Source organism: Myotis daubentonii, chromosome 1 (assembly GCF_963259705.1).
Source record: "Myotis daubentonii chromosome 1, mMyoDau2.1, whole genome shotgun sequence".
Taxonomy (NCBI): Eukaryota; Metazoa; Chordata; class Mammalia; order Chiroptera; family Vespertilionidae; genus Myotis; species Myotis daubentonii.
In genome coordinates, this window is record NC_081840.1 from 189,941,085 (window position 1) to 189,962,710 (window position 21,626).

Below are 21,626 nucleotides of genomic sequence, written 5' to 3' on the forward strand. Positions count from 1 at the left end.
GCCTACATTTATTTTGTTTATTTTGGGGCACTTTATACTGTTCTTTTATTTGGAGAATATTTCTTTGTCTTCCTATTTTTGGCTGCTTCTCTATATTTGCTTCTGTGTATTAGGTAGATATGCTGTGTCTCCAGTCTTGGTATGTTGTCTTTATGTAGTAGGTGTCTGTGGGCCTCAGTGGCACAGTCCCCTGGAATGTCCCTTGTGTGGGTTATGTGAATATATTTATCTTGACTCTGTTGTAGATTTATCTTGATTTCTGCTGGCCTATCCATGGATGAGGTTGCCTCTCTGACTAGCTGACTAGCTGACTATGAGAATCAATTGTAACCACACTGTGAGTTGTGCAGATGCTAATCCCAGAAATCAGAATTCATTCCAGCAGATTCTAGTGACTGCTGAGATCTACTTTTGTATGTGCAGCACATAGATCTATTTGGGTCATGCTCTGATGTGGTCTTGCGTTGATTCTGGGGCCATTGGAAAGGAACTCCAGTGCATTCAATGTCAGGCATTGCCCGTGTCTGTCCCTGGGCCACCTGTCTGGAGATACTAAGTGGTCCACAGTTTGTGGGTGCCTCTGCTGGGCATGGGTATGCGCAGCAGTGGCCAAGTTACACTCCGAGGCCAATTTCCACCAGCACTGAGCAGGGGGCAGGTCAACAAAAGGCCCAAGGCACCCAAAATCCGCCCCTATGTGCTAGCTGACAGGCTCCATCATTGGAAGAGCCTCTGGTGGTAGTAGACAAGATAAGTGAGAACAGGTTTTCAATGAGTTATCATGTAGGGGTGAATTGTGTTCATCAGACTGATATGGGTTCAAACTCCCTGCCAGTCCTACATCTGAGGACACTCAGCAATAGTCTAAGGGCACACCAAGGCCAGCTGCCACCAGTTGGGTGCCCACACAGCTTTGTGATAGGATTGAGTGTCATAAAGTCCTCAGGGTGACGCCAGCAATGTTTATTAGTCCCAAACAGACCAAAATTTAGCCATGTGAAGGCTGGGCTTTGCACAGAAATGGGGTGTTTTTGGACATGCGAGGGAAATATGACCCTCACCCACGAGCCACACAACTTTGCCTTTCCCAGAGTTTGCACATATCTGCTCAAGAGTCTTCCAAACAATTTTGCACTGTGGGCTCAGGCTGGCCAGAGCCAGCTAACAATATTTCTGAGTGCAAGCCTAGCAGGGAGGGGCCACTGGGAGTCAGGAGAGTGAAGCTAGTGTTTACCTTATGATGAGACAATGCTGCTGTGGTATACAGACTGGATTGCTGCTGCTCTGGCAGGTAAGTGGTGGGGAAATGGTCCCACCCTAGAACCATTCAACTCAGTCTTTGATACCCTCTGCGTTCACCCTCAAGAGCCTTTCAAAAAGTCTATACTATGGGCTCAGGCAGCAGACTCCCCCACAGTGCATGATTGTGACTAGGCAGAGCAACAGGGAGTCTGGAGTTCCTCCAGGCAGATGCAATATGTAGCGGAGTCTTGACACAGAAAAGATGGTGCTGTGGGCAGTGTGTCAGAGGGACTCAGCGCAGGGACCCTGGCAACTGTCCCTTCAGCTCTGTCACCAGAGCCACACAACCCAGTCTCTCTTTGCACAATCTTAGTCCACTCTGAGGCACGTTCCCTCTGATGGAGTTCAGGGAAAGTGAGTGCAAAGCAGATTTTGTGTGTTGGCCCTTATAGAGGGCACCTGGGTTTCTAGCAGACTCCTGTTCCTCTGTGACGAGCAGAATCTCCACTGATTTTCACAGCCAGATGTTATGAATGCTCCTCTTTCTGGCTCTAGTGCTTCAGACTTGTGAGCCCAGAACGGGGTTGAGGCCCCACACTACTTACGGGGGACCTCTGCTGCTGAGATGTCCCTCAAGATTCTCAGCTACCACTTAAAATCTGTATGAAATTATTGTCACATTTGTTTGCCAGTTAATATAATAAATGTTCATGTTCTACTCCAGTACTAATGACAGTTTGGGGATTCTATGGCAAAAGATATACTAACTTTATTTCTTTTTTCCTCCTTTAAAATGGTTGGATAGCCCTAGCTGGTTTGGCTCAGTGGATAGAGTGTCGGCCCGTGAACTGAAGGGTCCCGGATTCAATTCCAGTCAAGGGCATGTACCTTGGTTGAGGGCACATCCCCAGTAGATGGTGTCAGGAGGCAGCTGATCGATGTTTCTCTCTCATCGATGTTTCTAACTCTCTAGCCCTCTCCCTTCCTCTCTGTAAAAAATCAATAAAATATATTAAAAAATAAAATGGTTGGACAAAGAAACAATGATAACTGGTGACCCAATACATGAAATTTGTGCATAGGGGCAAGGGTGCCCCTCAGGCCATCCTGCACCCTCTCCAATCTGGGACCCCCCTCGGGTGATGTCTTACTGCCGGTTTAGGCCCGATTCTGCAGGGAGATTCTTTAGGGATCGGGTCTAAACCGGCAGTTGGACATCCCTCTCGCAATCTGGGACCGCTGTCTCCTAACCACACACATGCTTGCTTGCCTGATCGCCCCTAACCACTCTGTCTGCCAGCCTGCTCACCCCAAACTGCCTTCCTGCCAGCCTTCTTGTCCTTAACTACCCACCACCCTGCTGGCCTGTTCACCCCCAACTGCCCCCCCCCCCGTCCTGATCTCCCCTAACTGCCCCCCCTGCTGGCCTGATCACCCTTAACTGTCTTTGCCTCAGCCCTGTCACCATGGCTTTGTCCAGAAGGACATTGAGAAGGTCTCCCGAAAGGTCTCCTGGTCTAAAGAGCATATTACCCTTTTATTAGTATAGATGTTTAATAAAAATTGTCTGCAGATTATGCTAACACTGTAAGTGAACCACTAATTAATTTTATTTTAATCATCACTATTGGTGTACTCTGTAGGTGTAAAATTTGGCTTCCACACTGTCAGCATTTCTTGGGGGGCAGACTTCAGAAATGTCATAGGTAGTTCTGAGGTCTTTGGCCTTGTTCTGAAGTTACTGGCTGCCCAAGTTATCACTGAAGGTGGTGAATTTTTCTACATTGTCTTGGTCTTTTTCTGGATCATTTTTATTCAGTTCCTCATTTGGCCTGTGATCATGGCCACATATTGTTGGCTTTATAGCTTTCGTAGGTTTTCTTGATGGGGTAGGAATTTTTGGAAAGGCTCCTTTCCTTGAACTCCCTTAAATACATCTTTGCACCCCCATGGATGTCTTTAGTACCTGGAAGGACAACAGAGTGAGTGCAGAAGGACATTGGTTTGTGAGGAAATGGCTGGGATGAAAGGGGAAAAAGTCTTCATGAGAAAAATTATGGGGTGAGGATGGAATCTGCCAGGCAAAACCAGGGAGTCTTGGGGATATGCCACTAAAGAAGAGGAGGAGAAGTTTGGGTGTGGTCCTTGCATCCTGGACACTGGACCTGGGTTAACAGGGCTTCTTCCTCTTTTACCATCTTTTGGTGAATGGGGTTGGTTGTTACATAACTGTGCTAAGAGTTTGTGGTTTCCTATTCATCTTCACCATGTCAAAATTTCCCAGGGCCCTAACACAGGCCTCTTGAACATATGCTTTTCTCTAGGACAATAAGGGGCCACACCCCCTAGGCTTTAATTAATCAGAAATCCTCTCCTCCAGCTAATGCTAGCTCTGGGAGAGAAACTTAGACATCATAAAGCACCATCCTGACACTTCCATGGGGAGGGGTGAGGAGGCCGAGATGCTTTGGTAAGAGAAAGGAGGCATTTCTTTAGCACTCGGAAGCCTTCTCAAACTTATTGACCCCATGTTCAATTCTGATGGGTCACATGGTAGGGAGATGATGCTTCCTCCAAACGTTTCCCTAGGTCACCCATTTCAGTGGTTCATTATTCTTTCTCATCCTTCACCATTAGCTAGTTTTCATAAGATTTACCTAAAATCTTTTCAAGGTAACGTGACTGTCTCTGTGGAGATGTGAATCATCCTGCTTCCCTAGTACAGGTTGCTCTTATGCAGCTTGAAAATCATTCACTTCTTGGCTACTACCAGAGAAATTTTCCATTTCACCCCCCTTTTTCCACTGTCCCTGTGGCTCTCCCCAGCTTTCTGTTTTCAAGGTTGAAATCATTGCCTTTAGGCTGTCTTTAATGAATAGAGTTGCTCAACTGGTTATCTTATCTTTGTTTAAAAACTTGGGGGTGATCATAGTAGGTATAGTATCTACATGTGAGGTTTAACAGTATAAGGTGAATGAGGCAGAAATTTAAATTCCTGAAGTTGGGCTTCCTGTTTGTATGTTGAAAACTTCACCTCCCCCTGCCCCACCTCCTCAGGGAACTAGGGTAGTCAGACCTTTGGTTTGAGGGTTGCAGACTCTGGTTGATTGAGGACAGGAGGCCCAGGCCCTGTCAAAGTATGGATCAGGGGCAGGGCTAAAGGACCCTACGAATCCATCTCAGGCCCTGCCATCAGGCTTTGGGATTGCTGGGCTTAGTACTGGATGTGAGGTGCACTGACTTCCTGCAGAGGACACAGGACAGTGAGGCCTTGATCTGAGGAGTCTGACCTTGGCTCAACAGAGGGAGGATCCCAGGACCTTCCAGGGCTCAAGGTGAGGAACATAAGAGAGGAGGGAGGGACCCTGAACCCTAGAACAGAATCATCCTACCCAGGGTGGGATGACGACAACAGGCGATTTCTGCATCTGGGTCTCAGAGACTCAGGGGCTTTGGTATAGGGAGCAGGACCTCAGATACCCAGACGAATGGCCCAAGTCCTGCCAGAGTCAACATTAGGATGTAGTGACCCTGGATCACATAGCAGGGGGGACCCCACAGAAGCCCACCCTTGCTGTCAGCCCTGGGAGTCCCCACACACAGTGTTTCCTGACTTCCACAAACGGGTCTGAGAGATCCTGGGAGCATGGTATCAGGAAAAGGGCCCCTGGTCCACAGAGGGGAGGGCCTTCAGCAGTGGGCAGACTACGGCCCAGGGGGCCCTATCCAGCCCGTTTGAAATGAATAAAACTAAAAAAAAAAAAAAGACCGTACCCTTTTATGTAATGATGTTTACTTTGAATTTATACAAGTTCACACAAACACTCCATCCATGCTTTTGTTCCGGCCCTCCGGTCCAGTTTAAGAACCCTCCAGTCAAAAAGTTTGCCCACCCCTGGGGCCCTAGGTCCTGCTGGAGTCAACCACTGAGGCAGCAGACTGCCTGGGGCAGAGGCTAACGACCTTGCTGCGCCCGCTTTGCTCCACCCCACCCACCCCTCCACCTGGCCTTTGGTTGAGCCTTCTGTCTTTTTGGACTTTATGGACCCTGGCTCTATATATATTAGGTTATCATTCACAGGGATGTTGCATAATGAAAATATAAAACTTTATTTTATTTTTTTTAATTAAATCTTTATTGTTCAGATTATTACATTTGTTCCTCTTTTTTCCCCCCCATAACTCCCCTCCTCCCAGTTCCCGCCCCACCCTCCGCCCTCACTCCCCACCCACTGTCCTCATCCATAGGTGCACGATTTTTGTCCAGTCTCTTCCCACATCTCCCACACCCCTTTCCCCCCCAAGAATAGTCAGTCCATTCCCTTTCTATGTCCCTGATTCTATTATAATCACCAGTTCATTCTGTTCATCAGATTATTTATTCACTTGATTCTTAGATTCACTTGTTGATAGATGCATATTTGTTGTTCATAATTTGTATCTTTACCTTTTTCTTCCTCTTCCTCTTCTTAAAGGATACCTTTCAGCATTTCATATAATCCTGGTTTGGTGGTGATGAACTCCTTTAGCTTTTCCTTATCTGTGAAGCTCTTTATCTGACCTTCAATTCTGAATGATAGCTTTGCTGGATAAAGTAATCTTGGTTGTAGGTTCTTGCTATTCATCACTTTGAATATTTCTTGCCACTCCCTTCTGGCCTGCAAAGTTTCTGTTGAGAAATCAGCTGACAGTCGTATGAGTATTCCCTTGTAGGTAACTGAGTTTCTTTCTCTTGCTGTTTTTAAGATTCTCTCTTTATCTTTTGCTCTTGGCATTTTAATTATGATGTGTCTTGGTGTGGTCCTCTTTGGATTCCTTTTGTTTGGGGTTCTCTGCGCTTCTTGGACCTGTAAGTCCATTTCTTTCACCAGGTGGGGGAAGTTTTCTGTCATTATTTCTTCAAATAGGTTTTCAATATCTTGCTCTCTCTCATCTTCTGGCACCCCTATAATTCTGATGTTGGTACGCTTGAAGCTGTCCCAGAGGTTCCTTACACTATCCTCGCATTTTTGGATTCTTTTTTCATTTTGCTTTTCCGGTTGTGTGTTTTTTGCTTCCTCGCATTTCAAATCATTGACTTGATTCTTGCGCTCCTCTGGTCTGCTGTCGGGAGTCTGTATAGTATTCGTTATTTCAGTCCGTGTATGCTTAATTTCTAGTTGGTTCCCCAATATAACATCGAGGGTCTCATTAGTTTTCTTGTCGATTTCATTAAGTTTATCGGCGGCTTCTAAACAGTTCTTGAGAGACCTTAAAAGTGTGGTTCTGAACTCTATATCTTCCATTGACAATTTTGTCCTGTTACTTTGTCTCCGAATTTTGTTATGCTTCCTTGGTGCACCCCCTAGTGGTCTTTGTTCGCAGTCTTATAGTTAAACCTTGATTGTTGTAGCTAATACCAGAGAGGGTTTGACCTCCAGGCCAAGTGGCTATGAGAATCAGCTGTGTCAGCAGTGAGAGAACTTCTGTCCTCTAGGGAGGTGCTAATCTAGCCTTTGCCTGAGGCTATCCGGCAAATGCCTCTGTGCAGGGCTTGGGTGGGGCGGGTTGCACAGGATCAACAGGGTGGGCCGGAGAGAGCAGTTATGGCGGCTCTCAGTCCTGTCCCCAGGGGCTCTGCCTCTCTGAGTCCCAGCACCTGCTGCAAAGCTCGGAGAGAAAGCTGCACTCTCTCTGACCGAAGCCAGACAGTCCCGTTTCTCCTGTTTGAGTCTGGGTCCTTAAAGACTCGCCTGTATCTGGAGCTCAGAGTCTGCGACTCCCTCCCGATTGAAAACGCCAACCTCGTCCTCCGCCGCCAGCCCGCTCCTCGCACTCCACACCTCAGAACTTGACCTCAGCACCGCGCCTCCTCTGAGTGTCCGTATGCGTTTCTCTTTCCTCCTAGTTGTAGGACTTCCACTCAGCCAGCGTTCCTGTGGTTCTGGGTGATGTCCGTTCCGTCTTTTAGTTTCACTTTTGAAGTAGTTGTTCAAAGCAGCAAACTCCGGCGTTAACCTATGCCGCCATCTTGGTTCTTTATGCTAAAATATAAAACTTTAAAACACATATTTAATTATCTAAATTAGTACCTTTTAAAATACATTAATTTTTTTTAAAAAAAGATTTTTTCAGAGTTATTTCTTCATTATTCAGAGTAATTCAACTCTCCTGTGGTTTCCACATTTGAATGAACATAATCAACTCTCATCATTATACAACTCAGAAAAAAAAGACACCCTGATTTTTTAAAATTTCTTTTTATAATCAATAATAATAATTTTATGTGGCATTAGTTTGAGATATATTAATTTTACATACTTCTTAATAATAAACTGAGATTATTAATCATTACCAGTCTTTATTTCAGATACATCTGACATTCTTGGTTGATGGGAGCAGTGGAGACCATGATAGCAAAGGCAATATTCAATGCAAATACTTAACAGGAAGCAGTTGAATGATACCTTTAGCAAAGCTTAATTTGCTTAACAATGCAATTCAGGAGAAATGCTAAGAGTAAACAAGTCTGATTACTTAAGATCATATTTCACATCATACCACACTTACCCATCCAGGGATCATTTAAGTTCAGGTACCTAATGGCAAATGATTGCTTTTATAGGTCCAGCTGTAAACTTCAGGTAAGAAATTTAAATCAGTGTATAAGCTATATAAAAGCACTGTGTAATAAACATTTGGATGTATTTTATATTTTCTTCTAATAGCAATATCAACCATTACAAGGTTGTGGGTTAACTTTTGGGTTGTTTTATTACTTCCCTTTGAAAAGTTTTTACTTCTATTTTGAAATAATTTGGGGGATTTTTCCTCCCAGGAGTTACACTTCATAATGACTGAATACTAGTAGATATTGAGGAAAGTGTATTATAGAGGAATAAATTGAGAGTTTTTCTAAGTGTGAGTTCATTGGACCCTTTAAAAGTTAATCTATTTCCTACATTTCCTACCAGTGGAAAGGTCATTTGTTCCTTCATTAGGCACACATAACATAGGAAATGAGACGTATGCTAATGTACGGTGAAGGCAAAAATGATTCTTACAAGTCACAGTGGTCTTCAAAACAGCACAAGCACAGGAAGCAAGATGTCGTCCTTTCTGGGTATTTTCTTTCTTTAATATTGTGCAATGGATTATTTATATTTACATATTTCAACTTTATATATTTTAAATGTATATGTTTTATATATAAATGAGTTTTATGCATAATCAAATGTATTTATTAAAAATAGGAAATTTAAAGTTTCTCAAAAAAATATTGTTGTAGCCTCAATAACCTGTTGTGGTATTAATAAGTACTAAACTTGCTGCCTTTTTGTACAGTTAATTACAGCACATCTTTTACTACCATCTATGATAAAAAACATTTGTATACACTAGCTTCTTTTCAAATATATTCATTTTTCTTTGAACACACCTGATTTCACAAATATATGTATCATAGTTTTAGGTGTACCGTCTCAAAAATTTCCAGAAAGAAATTAGTCTTTCAGTGATGTTAAGCTCAAAATAATTAACATCACAAGTTTGGGCCTTCATTTTGGAAAAGTCTTTTGTTTACAACCTTTTTAAAACTTTATGGTCAACAATCTCTTCATTTAATTTTATAATTTCTTTATTTTAAGTTAAATTTAGGAGCACAAATCTAAAATTTACCTGAGCAGTTTGAGAAATCGCTTAAGACTGGTCACATTACTGTGCTGGGAAGCTGGAGCTGGTGCACTGAATCAAGAATGTGCAATCCTGCCCTCCCTGCTGCATGAGGAGACACAAGACACAGGGGTGGCAGGTAGCACCTTCAGCGTCCAAACTCCCACTTTGGGGCGATGAAACCCACTGGGTCATTTGGATCGAAGGTGCATGTTTAATACTCTCACACAATGGAAATAGAGCCATAGGATTTATTACTTATAGATCCCAGAAGTGGAGGTCACAGTTGAGCCAGGGGAAGGTAGTCCTCCATCCAGATCACACGCCAGCAGGAGACAGAAGCAGGCTAGCAAGCACCTATGAGTTATAAGGTGGCTGGGGTGGACATCCCTAACTTTTCCCAGGCTTAACTCTAAGCGGTTATTTTAGAAGGTGCCCCGGGAAAAGTAAAATGGAATTCATGGTGAGCACTTATCTAAATGTCCAGATTCTGGAGGTGAGTTGGGTTCAGACTGTGAAATGCCTAAGCAGAAAAAGAAAGTTGTTCTTTCTCAAAAGTTGACTCTCGTGGCAATTGACTCCATGATGCCTAGCCACTAATCTTCAGGGAAACTCACAGTCTGGACAGTGGGGATATTAAAGCCTGGGCAGGGTTTTGGTCACCCAACAAATGCAATATTTGAAAAAAGCAAAAATGACAGTCACCAATATCCATAGGCAAATGAGGGTTTGAAAAACCTGTTCGTAGACCTCAGCCACATCCCTTTTGTTAGGGTCCGGCCAATCAATTAAATCAAAGCCCTTGGGTAATGGTAAGGTAGGTATTTAATTTAAAACATGGGTGAGATTATGTAACACTTGTACTTATGGGGCCAACTTTTGTATATGTGTATACATTTGTCAGAATTTTTAGTATTCATGTAATAGGTGGTACCCTTTATAAGCACATACACTTTTAGTTTTATCGAATAGGTAATCTAAATCTAAACAGTTATCCCGAAGTATTCATACTAAAGAATCATGTTGTTGCTGCATTAACGCTCTTATGTAACAGACCAAGGTGTTCAGCCAGGATGGCTAACAGGTTGATGTTTGCCTTAATGATTTTGGCTGCATCCCAAGTGTGTTGGCAACTACTCTAGTCCCAAGATAATGGGGATGGATACTGCATAATTTTGACTTGAGAGGGGAGAAAGGGAGACAATTGGGTGTCCTGCTCAGTGATTTGTAAGGGTAGTCCCAGGGAGACTAAAGTACTTAGTTTGGACAGACAATATTTCCCAAGGGGCCAGCACAGAGTAAAAGGCATTGGTTGAGGTTAGAAGTGCACATTTGGAGAGCCAGGTATGTGTGTGGCCCCGAGGCACTGGGCTTAGGATGGACATCAACTGTGTGCTCAGGGAAGCCAGAATAAATTAGGCTTCTCTCCAGATGGCTGGGCCACAGGGCCCAAAATCACAGGGACTGTGCTTTTTTGGACAAGGTATAGGTCATATTCATGTACTGTTGGTGCCTGGGTAGATATGGAGGATTCTGAAGTGCCGGGGTCCAACCCCAGCAGGTCCAGGGGTCCCCAAAGGTGTGGACGGAGTCGGCGAAGAAGGAATAACACGGAGACAGCGTTCAGTTGATCAGCAGCCTAGCCAGGATCTCTAGCCCGGATCTCCAGCCAAGTTCTGGTCTGGATCTCCAGAGAGGTTCTGCTTAGGCTCTCCAGTCAGGTTCAGTGTCCAGGTTCCAGTCAGGTTCTCCTGCCAATCTCTGTAGTCAGGTTCAGTCCAGGATCCCTTGCCATGTTCTCCCGCTAGGCTCTGTCTCTAGGCTCCGAGGCCAGTCCCGGTCCAGGATCCTCTGGCATGCTCTCGCCAGCGAAGTTCTTCTGTCTCTAGGCTCCGTGTAGGTTCTGTCTTCTGAATTCTGTCTCCTGAGTTCTGAGTGTTTCTGTCTTGTTACAACTGTATTTATACCAGTTGATTCAATCCTATCAATCTCTATTACAAAGGTTAGGGCGTTTCTTATCTCCATTCCAGGGAGAAAAGATTATGTAGTTTAAGCATGATTGTTCGTAGTTAAAGGGATTAATTACCCGCCTGGCACTTAGTTGAGGGGTTTTATTCCCTCCCTAACTTCAGGGGAAAATCCCTACCTGGGGATTCAACCTTTCTTGGAGAGGTGACCTTGGTTAAAACACAGCGCCAAGAAGGTGAGCAAACATATTAAGAACCGTATGCCATATATGCCAGGTCCCTTGAAACAGCAAGGATGGACCGGCTCCCGGCAAATTCCCCCTTTTTTATTTTTTAAAAGCAAGCATTAAAAAGAAAAACCTGAAATGCTCTCTTATATCCATTTTAAGAGTAGGATTGGCGCTTTCCGCTATTACCTGAGTCCTGATCTATCATCCCAGGGAGAGCTTGCCAATCCTGCACTTTCCCAGGGTAGAAAGGCTGCAGTGGGGTTAAGGATAAGGCTCCTTGGGCCTACCTTCTCCCATGCCATTACATTTACCTTTCCTTCCTCAGAAAAGCATGGACATATTTCTTGTATAAAACGTTCTGTCTGACTGGGAGTAACCTTAATTCCTCTGCTAGCAAGCATATATGTTAAAAGATCAATACAGAGTCTTTTTTCTTTAGACTCAGTATGGCACATCTTCTTAATCTAAAGATCAATACAGAGTCTTCTTTCTTTGGACTCAGTATGGCACATCTTCTCAATCTAAGTTCTGTATTATCCACCTTCTTACCCTATTTATCCTCTATAGGGGGGTCTGTAGCACCCTGGTGGAGTCCTATCCGTCCCGAGTGTGGGGGTTTTCAAGGGGGGGGGGCTTACCTAAGGGAATCCTGTTCCAGGGATTCCCAAAGGTGTGGACGGAGTCGGCGAAGACTATCCACCTTTTTCCTATGGTGGAGTCCTATCCGTCCCGAGTGTGGGGTTCTCAATGGGGGGGGGGGGCTTACCTATGGGAACCCTGTTCGGGCGCCATATGCCGGGGTCCAACCCCAGCAGGTCCAGGGGTCCCCAAAGGTGTGGACGGAGTCGGCGAAGAAGGAATAACACGGAGACAGCGTTCAGTTGATCAGCAGCCTAGCCAGGATCTCTAGCCCGGATCTCCAGCCAAGTTCTGGTCTGGATCTCCAGAGAGGTTCTGCTTAGGCTCTCCAGTCAGGTTCAGTGTCCAGGTTCCAGTCAGGTTCTCCTGCCAATCTCTGTAGTCAGGTTCAGTCCAGGATCCCTTGCCATGTTCTCCCGCTAGGCTCTGTCTCTAGGCTCCGAGGCCAGTCCCGGTCCAGGATCCTCTGGCATGCTCTCGCCAGCGAAGTTCTTCTGTCTCTAGGCTCCGTGTAGGTTCTGTCTTCTGAATTCTGTCTCCTGAGTTCTGAGTGTTTCTGTCTTGTTACAACTGTATTTATACCAGTTGATTCAATCCTATCAATCTCTATTACAAAGGTTAGGGCGTTTCTTATCTCCATTCCAGGGAGAAAAGATTATGTAGTTTAAGCATGATTGTTCGTAGTTAAAGGGATTAATTACCCGCCTGGCACTTAGTTGAGGGGTTTTATTCCCTCCCTAACTTCAGGGGAAAATCCCTACCTGGGGATTCAACCTTTCTTGGAGAGGTGACCTTGGTTAAAACACAGCGCCAAGAAGGTGAGCAAACATATTAAGAACCGTATGCCATATATGCCAGGTCCCTTGAAACAGCAAGGATGGACCGGCTCCCGGCACTGAAGGGCATCTGAAGGCTCCTGCCAGGTGCCACTTACTATAAGACAAGTGTCCTGCATGGGAACTATTGAATACCATAGAGAACATAAGGCAAATTACAGGGTAACATGGGTGCTTTCTATTGGGCAAATGGGGACAGGGTCAGTAAATCAGCTGGGTAGGCCACTAACTTGGGAAACAGCTTTTATTGATCCCAGCAATTAAATAGGCACCCCAAAATAAGCTCTGGTTTCTGCTCATTGTATAAACATATTAAGACTATTGGAGTCTCATCCGGCTAGTGTTGTTTAGTGGTTGAACCAGGAGGTCACAGGTTTAATTACTGGTCAGGGCACAGGTTGTGGGCTTAATCCCCAGTGTTGGGTGTGTAGGAGGCAGGTGATCAATGATTCTCTCCCATCATCGGTTTTTCCATCTCTCTCTCCCTCCCCCTTCCTCTATGAAATCAATTTAAAAACAAACAAACAAAACACCTATTGAAGTCTTAAACAGAAGCAAAGATTGTGGAGCCCTGAGCAGTGACTGTGGGGAAGGGTGCTGTGAGGTGGTGTAGGTCCTGGAGAGTTATAGGTGGAGGGCTTTGTGGTAGCAGCATCCACAGTCAGGGAAGGGTTTAAACTTAAATTCACTAACTCCCAGGAGGATGCAGAATGTGGTCCAATCCAATGGGTGTGATGAAGGCAAGCAACTAAGTGAAGTATTTGGGGGCCCCTTAAAATTGTGATACTTGACACATACCTTGGCTTTCCGGAGCTCAAGTGTGAAGCAGAAAGCAGCTTGGCAGTTAACCTCATACTCGAGCAGAACGCATTATAGTAGGCAAGGGGGCTCTGGGGGAAACACATAGTTAACTCTACAAAATGCCACTCACAGGGTCATCAGCAGAGAATTTAGACAAATGTTCAGTTTGACACCCAGGTTCTGGGCAGAGCTCACCATCATTAGCCACTGAGTTTTCCTTGGTGACATCTCTGTCAAAGAAGGTTTTGGAGGCAGCATGTAGGATGAGGTTGTCCCCTGATGTCACGGGCTGGGGCACTGCCATCTCCAGTGTTGCTGCAGGTGGTAGGAGCCATCCCAGGAGGGCACTGAGGGTCCAAGCGGTCTAATGGGATCACATAGATTTGGGACACTCTCATTAGGTTTGCTTGCATTTTGACAGCATTTACTGGTATCCCAAAAGTCTCAGTAAATTTTGGGGTCCTCAGGGGTGCACCTTTCAAATAATTGGGCGATTATTTCCTCCAAGACATAGGAGGTCTCCATCCATAATAGTAAAGGTTGGAGACACATGTGAAGCTTTGGTTTAAAACAAATTTAATTCTGTGCTCCTGAAAATTTAATGCTTGGCCCTATATTACCTTCGATTGGTTTGAACTGCCTAAGTCTATCAGACAAATAGGATTGAAATTAGGATAATGTAAGGGTCAGTGCTCATAGGTCAGGATATTGGTGACTGTTGGGCAGGGTGGATGGCTTTTAAGCAATCATGACACTGCTCCCATTTAAGATACTGTAGAGGGCTTGAATTGCCTGGATAATATCCATACCTGGTGGCATTTTGGGTGCAGGGGAGTCTGACCTTTAACAGCACCCAGATATTAGGGTGGATATTCAAGGCAACACTGGAAGCAGCAATAAGCAGAGTGTAATGCAATGCCACAGATCACCAGAAAGCAATGGTTCCTTCTCAGATAGTGAGCCACATGCAGGTCAAAGGCATTGTATAAGGGTACAATCTGTGCCCACAATCCCACCCTCCTGGCCACCAATTATGTTGTGAAGCCAGAGTTGATGTATTAAATTAAATATGAAGATGATGACCTGCTGAATGAGGAGGCACAGGGGGATGAGTGTGTGCATGGGAAGTAAAATCCTAGGAGTTGTTTTAATTGAAGGTGCAGTTTCAATAGAAATTTCCACACAATGGAAATAGACTCACAAGATGTATTACTTACAGATCCCAGAAGTAAAGCTGAACACTTAAGCTAGGGGAAGGACAGTCCTCAGTCCTAGGTTACAAACCAGCAGGAGATAGAGGACAGGGTAAGAAGCACCTACCACTTATAAGATGGTTAGGGTGGAGGTCACTAATTTTCCCCAGGCTTAGCTCTAACTGATCATTTTTAAAGGCACCCTGTGAAAAAAAAAAGTGGAACTTATGGTTGGTATCCTAAGTTCAACTCCTTATCTAAATGTCTATACTCTAGGTGTAAGTAGGATTATCTACACTAATAAAAGACAAAGATGCTAATTGGCCATACCTTCACTATGCCCAAGCCATGCCCACCAGCCAATCAGAGCGACTATATGCAAATTAACCCAACCAGGATGGCTGCCGGCAGCCATGGAGCTATAAAAAGCAGGAGGCTTGGTTACCCCGGGGATGGAGGAAGCCAAGCTTCCCGCCTGGCTGACTGTGGCCTCCACAAAAGGCAATAAAGTTTCAACTATAGAAGCTAAATAAATCCCAGATACCTGCACCCAGCCAGCCTCCATTAGGAGGTTGGGTGCCTGGAGGCTGTGGCCAGCCTGCAAACAGCCATCAGCCCCTCACCCAGGATGGCCACACCCTCATGGGATGAGGGTCCCTGCTGTGGGGCTTGGCCAGCCTGCAAACAGCCATCAGCCCCTCACCCAGGCTAGTCATACCCTCATGGGGTGAGGGTCCTCGCTGGGGGGCCTGACCAGTTTGCAGCCATCAGAACCTCACCCAGGCTGTCCACACCCTCATGGGGTGGGGATCCTCACTGAGGGCCTTGGCCAGCCTGCAAACAGCCATCAACCCCTCACCCAGGCTGGCCAGGCACCCCAGCGGGGACTCCTACCCTCAAGGGGCTGTGGCCAGCCTGCAAACAGCCATCAGCCCCTCACCCAGGATGGCCAGGCACTCTAGCAGGACGCCCACCGTGATCTGAGACATCCTCAGGGCAAACCAGCTGGCCCCAAGCCATGCACCAGTCCTCTATCCTACATTATAAAAGGGTAATATGCAAATTGACCCTAACATCAAGACAACTGGGAATGACTGGTCACTAGACACACTGACTACCAGGGGGCAGACGCTCAGTGCAAGAGCTGCCCCCTGGTGGTCAGTGCACTCCCACACAGGGAGCTCTGTTCAGCCACAAACCAGGCTGATGGCTGCCAGCACAGTGGTGGTGGCGGGAGCCTCTCCCACCTCCTCAGCAGTGCTAAGGATGTTCGACTGCAGCTTAGGCCTGCTCCCCATTAGAAAGTGGACATCCCCCAAGGGCTCCCAGGCTGCCAGAGGGATGTCTGACTGCCAGGTTAGACCCAATCCCTGGGGAGCAGGCCTAAGCCAGCAGGCGGTCATCCCCCTAGGGGTCCCTGACTGCGAGATTGCACAGGCCGGGCTGAGGGAACCCCCTCACTCGAGTGCACACATTTTTGTGCATTGGGCATTTACTCCTTTATAATAAAAGCCTAATATGCTAAGGGTCCGGTCATCTGGTGGTCCGCTCAACCGATCAAAGCATAATATGCTAATGATATGCAAAGCTCAACCACTCGCTATGACATGCACTGACCACCAGGGATCAGACAGTCGACTGGTTGACCAGTCACTATGAAGTGCACTGACCACCAGGGGGCAGATGCTCTGACCAGTAGGTTAACTTGGTGCTGGGGTCCAACTGATCAGGACTGAGCAAGAAGGGCCAGACACGCCCTGGAGCCCTCCTGCAGTCAATCCTGGTTGGCCAACCTCCCACATACCTCACCAGCCCTGATTGTGCACCGGTGGGGTCTCTCAGCCTGGCCTGTGCCCTCTCACAATCTATGACACCTTGGGGGATGTCAGAGAGCCAGGTTCGGCCCGACGGCCAAATGACCAGTCATTATGATGCACACTGACCACCAAGGGTCAGATGCTCAATGCAGGAGCTGCCCCCTGGTGGTCTGTGTGCTCCCCTGGGGGAGGGCTGTTCAACCAGAAGACGGACCCACAGCTGGTATGTGCAGAGGTGGTGGTGGGAGCCTCTCCTGCATCCGTGGCAGTGCTAAGGATGTCTGACTGATGGCTTGGCCCTGTATTACCAGGGATGGGTTTGAACTGCCTAAGTCTATCAGAAAAATAGGATTGAAATTAGGATAATGTAAGGGCCAGTGCTCAGAGGTCAGGATATTGGTGACTGTTGGGCAGGGTGGATGGCTCCCCTCTGGGGAGCAGGCCTAAGCCATCAGTCGGACATCCCCCGAGGGCTCCTGGACTGCGAGATAGGGCACAGGTCAAGCTGAGGGACACCCCCCAGTGTACTAATTTCATGCACCGGGCATCTAGTCATACTATAAAATGACTAAGCAGTAACTGAGAAAAGCAAAGTGGCTTTTTCTCCAAAGTTGTTTTTCTCAAAGTCACAATTACTGAGATATTTTTTTAATCAAAAAGTTTGTTTGTGTAACACACTGTACAAAGTTTCCTTTGTACACACTGCTTATCACTCCTGTCCAGATACTTCTGTTAAAAAACAAACTTCAACTGTGTACATTTTATAGGTCTTACTGGCTTTATTCAACAATTCATGATTCGGGCAGCATCCCATCTAGCAGATAGAAAGGAACTCAGATGAGTATCAAATACATACCTCAAACAAAGATTTGCCTTGTAGTTGATAACGTGACATGATACACTCTAATGGGGCACTCTGTCCCAGTCGTGAATGCTGACAACTTGAAAAATAAAGGCCAAAGTGAGACAACAAGCATTTATTTGAGGTCAAAACAAACTGAAATCCATGGGGATAAATTCAGGAAGGAACCCAAATTGTACCCCAGTTATGGGGGTGAAGGAAAGGGGTTTTTATGAGGAAGGGAAGGGAAATAATTACATAGATAGAATAGAGGAATTTATATTTATGCTAACAAGCTAAATTACTTTCTAACTATACATGGCTGGTTGCTGATTAAAAATGTCAAAATCATCAGTGCTTGTGGTGAGGAAGTCTGCTTTCCTATTAACTTTACAAACAATTCTTTTTAAGACAATGTTGGTTTGACTCAAGTCCAAAGGTTATTTGCTCAGTTCAATCATTTGAAATGTACAAGGAACAAGATGTGCAAGGGATGGTGGGCTCTGTTTTTGAAATGGCTACATTTGTATCAATTTTCTCAACACAATAGACTTTGGAGCCAAAGAGCCTTAAGGCAGCTACCATCAGTTCATTTCTTATTTTGTTCTATGAACTTACCAAGTTACTCAGCTTTTCTGACCAATGTTTTCTTCTTTGATGTGGAAATAATTATTGTTTGTACTTATTGGATCTTTTTTTAAGTGCAAAGTAAATGACATTAACATATGTACAACACGTTGCACAATGTCTGATAGGTAGTGAGCAGTTAACAAATGTTAGCAACTATGAAAGGCTGAGTCTAAATGGAAAGTTGTTGTTATTCACACAGGCTAGCTGGCTTTTTGAGCAGCACTTCCCACAGAAGCATGCTTGACTTAGCAAGTTTCTCCTAAGAGCTCTTATTTACCAGTAGCATTACCCATCATCTCAGGCATATGGACTCATACACAGTTTATTTACTTATATGCCATTTTTCTCAGTGATTTATTAAGATAAAGTAGTAATAAATATTATACTTACTAGGGCAGGGGTGGGCAAACTTTTTGACTCGAGGGCCACAGTGGGTTCTTAAACTGGACTGGAGGGCCGGAACAAAAGCATGGATGGAGTGTTTGTGTGAACTAATATAAATTCAAAGTAAACATCATTACATAAAAGGGTACAGTCTTTTTTTTTTTTTTAGTTTTATTCATTTCAAACGGGCCGGATCCGGCCAGCGGGCCGTAGTTTGCCCACGGCTGTACTAGGGGCATGATTCATGAAATTTGTGCACTGAAGGGTAAGTCCTTCAGCCCGACCTGCACCCTCTCCAATCCGGGAGTTTCTGTCTGTCATTGCAATCATATGAGCGAATTGTCTGAGACCCCAACAGAGTTTGGTTTTGTGCTCACAGAATAGTAGAGGTCTTTTTGTTTTCTTTGCTCCATTGGTGAAGATTTCCTAGAAGTTGCAGGTTATCTTCCTTTTAATTTTTCCTCAACACTCTGACTTTACTTATGTCTCTCACCTTTGCTTTCCCTCCATCCCCCACCCGTAACAGTAACTTGCTCCAGGCTCACTTTCTCTAGTGTCTAGGAGATCACGCAATGCAATTGACACCAGAACCAGATTCCCAGCATTCCTGATGCTCCCCGTGCTCTGGGCTTCCACTTCCATTCCAGGGGCTGCCACCAGAACTACAATTCCCAGAACTGCTGGTGCTCCCCGCGCTCTGGAGCACCAGGGGCTGTAGAAATGAAAAGGAGTGGGAACTTCAGCCTCCCCCAGGCTGGGCTGACAGGACCAGACACTTCAGTGGTGTCCCTGGGACCCAGGCTGTCGGTACCTGCAGTGTAGGCTTAGAGCGGCCAGGGGTGGGAACGCCCAACCCTGGCCACTCCATGCCTGTGCACGTGTGCATTGCCCGCAGGCCTGCCATCTTTGTCAGGTTATTTTGCATACTCTCTCCTGATTGGCTGTGGGCATCACAAAGAGGTGGTCAATTTACATATTTGCCTATTATTAGTATAGATTGTGTTTGTACTTCACATTTTAAATCTTCTCTTTGTAATAATCTTATCCTATCTAATAAAGAGGGACTATGCTAATTGACTGCCATGCCCTCACAAGGATGGTGGCACCCACAGCCAATAAGGAAGGAATATGATAATTGACTTCCCTGCCCTCAAAGATGGTGGCGCCCAGTCCCCTCAGACCCCCAGCTGCCCAGTGCTGGCCCGAGGCACAGGCAAGCCTCAGATGGTGGCTGCCCAGCTGCCCAGGGCCACCCGAGGCTCAGGTAACCAGGGCCGGCTGAGGCTTACGTTGCTGGAAGTGGCAGCAGTAGAGGTGTGATGGGGCGTCACCTTCTCCTGATCACCAGGTTGCCTCCTGCCCCTGAGGACTCCAAGACTAAGAGAGCGGGCAGGCCGGGCTGTAGGATTCCCCCTCCAGTGAATGAATTTTTGCATTGGGCCTCTAGTCTATTAATAACTGGTAACTACAATAATAGGATCTGGAGAGTATTATACTAAGCAAAATAAGCCAATCAGAGAAAGACAGCTATCACATCATGTCACTTATATATGGAATAAATGAACAAAATAAATTGATGAATAAAATAGATCCAGAGACATGGAAGCATGGAATAGACTAACAAATGTCAGAGGGAAGGGCCACAGGACTCAGGGGGAGAGAGATGGGCAAGGGGGGAGAAATTAACCAAAGAACTTTTATGCATTTATGCATAACCCATAGACACAGGCAATAGTGTGGTAGGCCTGGGAGGAAAGGGGCAGGAGTAGATGGAAGGGGGTTAATTGGGGCGGAAGGGAATATCTGTAATACTTTGAACAATAAAGAGATATTTAAAAAATAATAATTTTTGCTAATGTAACTATATAAAATGCAAAATATTGTAAAACCTATAGAATTAGCATCTCTATGTTCTAAGCTAACTATAGGGTTTGCATCTCTACATTTCATGTCACATCTGAAGTATCAGTTTCCAGGTCTGAGTGTAGAGTTCAGATATGCAGTGGCTTCAAGAAATCAAATATAGTAAGCATTTAACAATAATGAGATGCAAAGAAAGGGTTGAAAGATTAAGTTTAAGAAAAAGAATCATAACTAAAGCTAAAGCAATAAGTTGACAGGTACAACACACATTGCCCCTAAACCTATAATTATCATAAACTATGATGTTACCATGACAAGTAACAATCATTAGAGAGAACACTCTTAAGGCTATCACTGGTTTGAATCTAGCTGAAAAATAATTTGTCTTTCCTTTTTGTTTTAAACACAGAGAAATTTGTCTGTGTCACATCTCATCAAATTTTCTATGTCAAGCCACGTCATGTTAGAAAAATCCATTCTGCTGTTGTCTCTTCAGATAAGTCTCCTGGGAGTCACTCTTGGTGGGAATGTTCTGATTTGGCCAATGGAAGGTAGTCATTGGCTAAATGTTAAGATAATTATAGATGAGCTGATTAACAAACAGCATAATGTGACTGTCCTAGTTGCTTCTGGTGCACTTCACATCAAGCCCACTTCCAACCCATCTCTGAGATATGAAATATATAAGGTGCCCTTTGAGAAAGAAAATGTGGAAGAAACGCTCCATACGTTAATTTTTACATGGATGGAAAATAAACCATCTCCTTCAACCATTTGGAGATTCTACAAGGAGATTGGCAAAGCCTTCATGGACTTCCATGCACTGAGTAGAGAAATCTGTGATGGTGTTCTCAAAAACCAAAAGCTGCTGGAAAAGCTGAAGAAAAGCAAATTTGATGTCCTGGTATCAGATCCAATATTTCCTTGTGGTGATATAGTAGCTTTAAAACTTGGAATTCCATTTGTGTACACCTTGAAGTTTTCTCCTGCATCAACAGTGGAAAAACACTGTGGGAAGACACCATACCCTCCTTCCTATGTTCCTGCTGTTTTATCAGAACTCACTGACCAGATGTCTTTTACTGACAGAATAAGAAATTTCATCTCCTACCATCTACAGGACTACATATTTGATACTCTTTGGAAAGAGTGGGATTCCTATTATAGTGAAGCTTTGGGTAAGTAACTTTCTTTGTATTATTTAAATTAAAACAAACAGAGCTCTTTTTGTTTCCTATGATAATTTTTAATCATACATATCGATAACTATTATTACCATTTGTTAACAGTAAAGGACATAAAATGCAATATGCTTTGGAACTATATTTTGTTGTTTTCTAATTTTATGTACTTGAAGATACCAATTACATATTTTTATGCATAACATACAGAGACAAATACAATTTTTAATTTAGGACTTGATTCCCATTTACATATTGCATTGAAAATAGAAATCACCTAGAAACTTCAGTGGTGTGGGTGAGGGTGGGTGGGAGGGGAGCTGAAAAAGATTAAGCTTTCTATAAGCCCATT

General features: G+C 44.8%; 1 protein-coding gene across 5 annotated transcripts in view; it reads left to right on the forward strand.

Annotated features, from left to right (window-relative positions):
* The first annotated feature begins 257 nt into the window (after nucleotides 1–257).
* The window catches only part of LOC132218478 (UDP-glucuronosyltransferase 2A1-like), a 60,900-nt gene continuing 39,531 nt past the window's right edge, over nucleotides 258–21,626 (forward strand). Inside the window, exons 1-2 of one of the 5 annotated variants that reach the window (XM_059669747.1) lie at nucleotides 258–337; nucleotides 20,503–21,271. In XM_059669747.1, the coding sequence (XP_059525730.1) occupies nucleotides 314–337; nucleotides 20,503–21,271 (793 nt within the window). In that variant the 5' untranslated portion in view covers nucleotides 258–313. Of the gene's footprint in view, nucleotides 338–1,126; nucleotides 1,292–4,486; nucleotides 4,578–7,849; nucleotides 7,866–20,502; nucleotides 21,276–21,626 lie in introns of those variants that run through there. The other 4 variants (XM_059669758.1, XM_059669738.1, XM_059669751.1 and 1 more) reach the window with 4 other exon arrangements.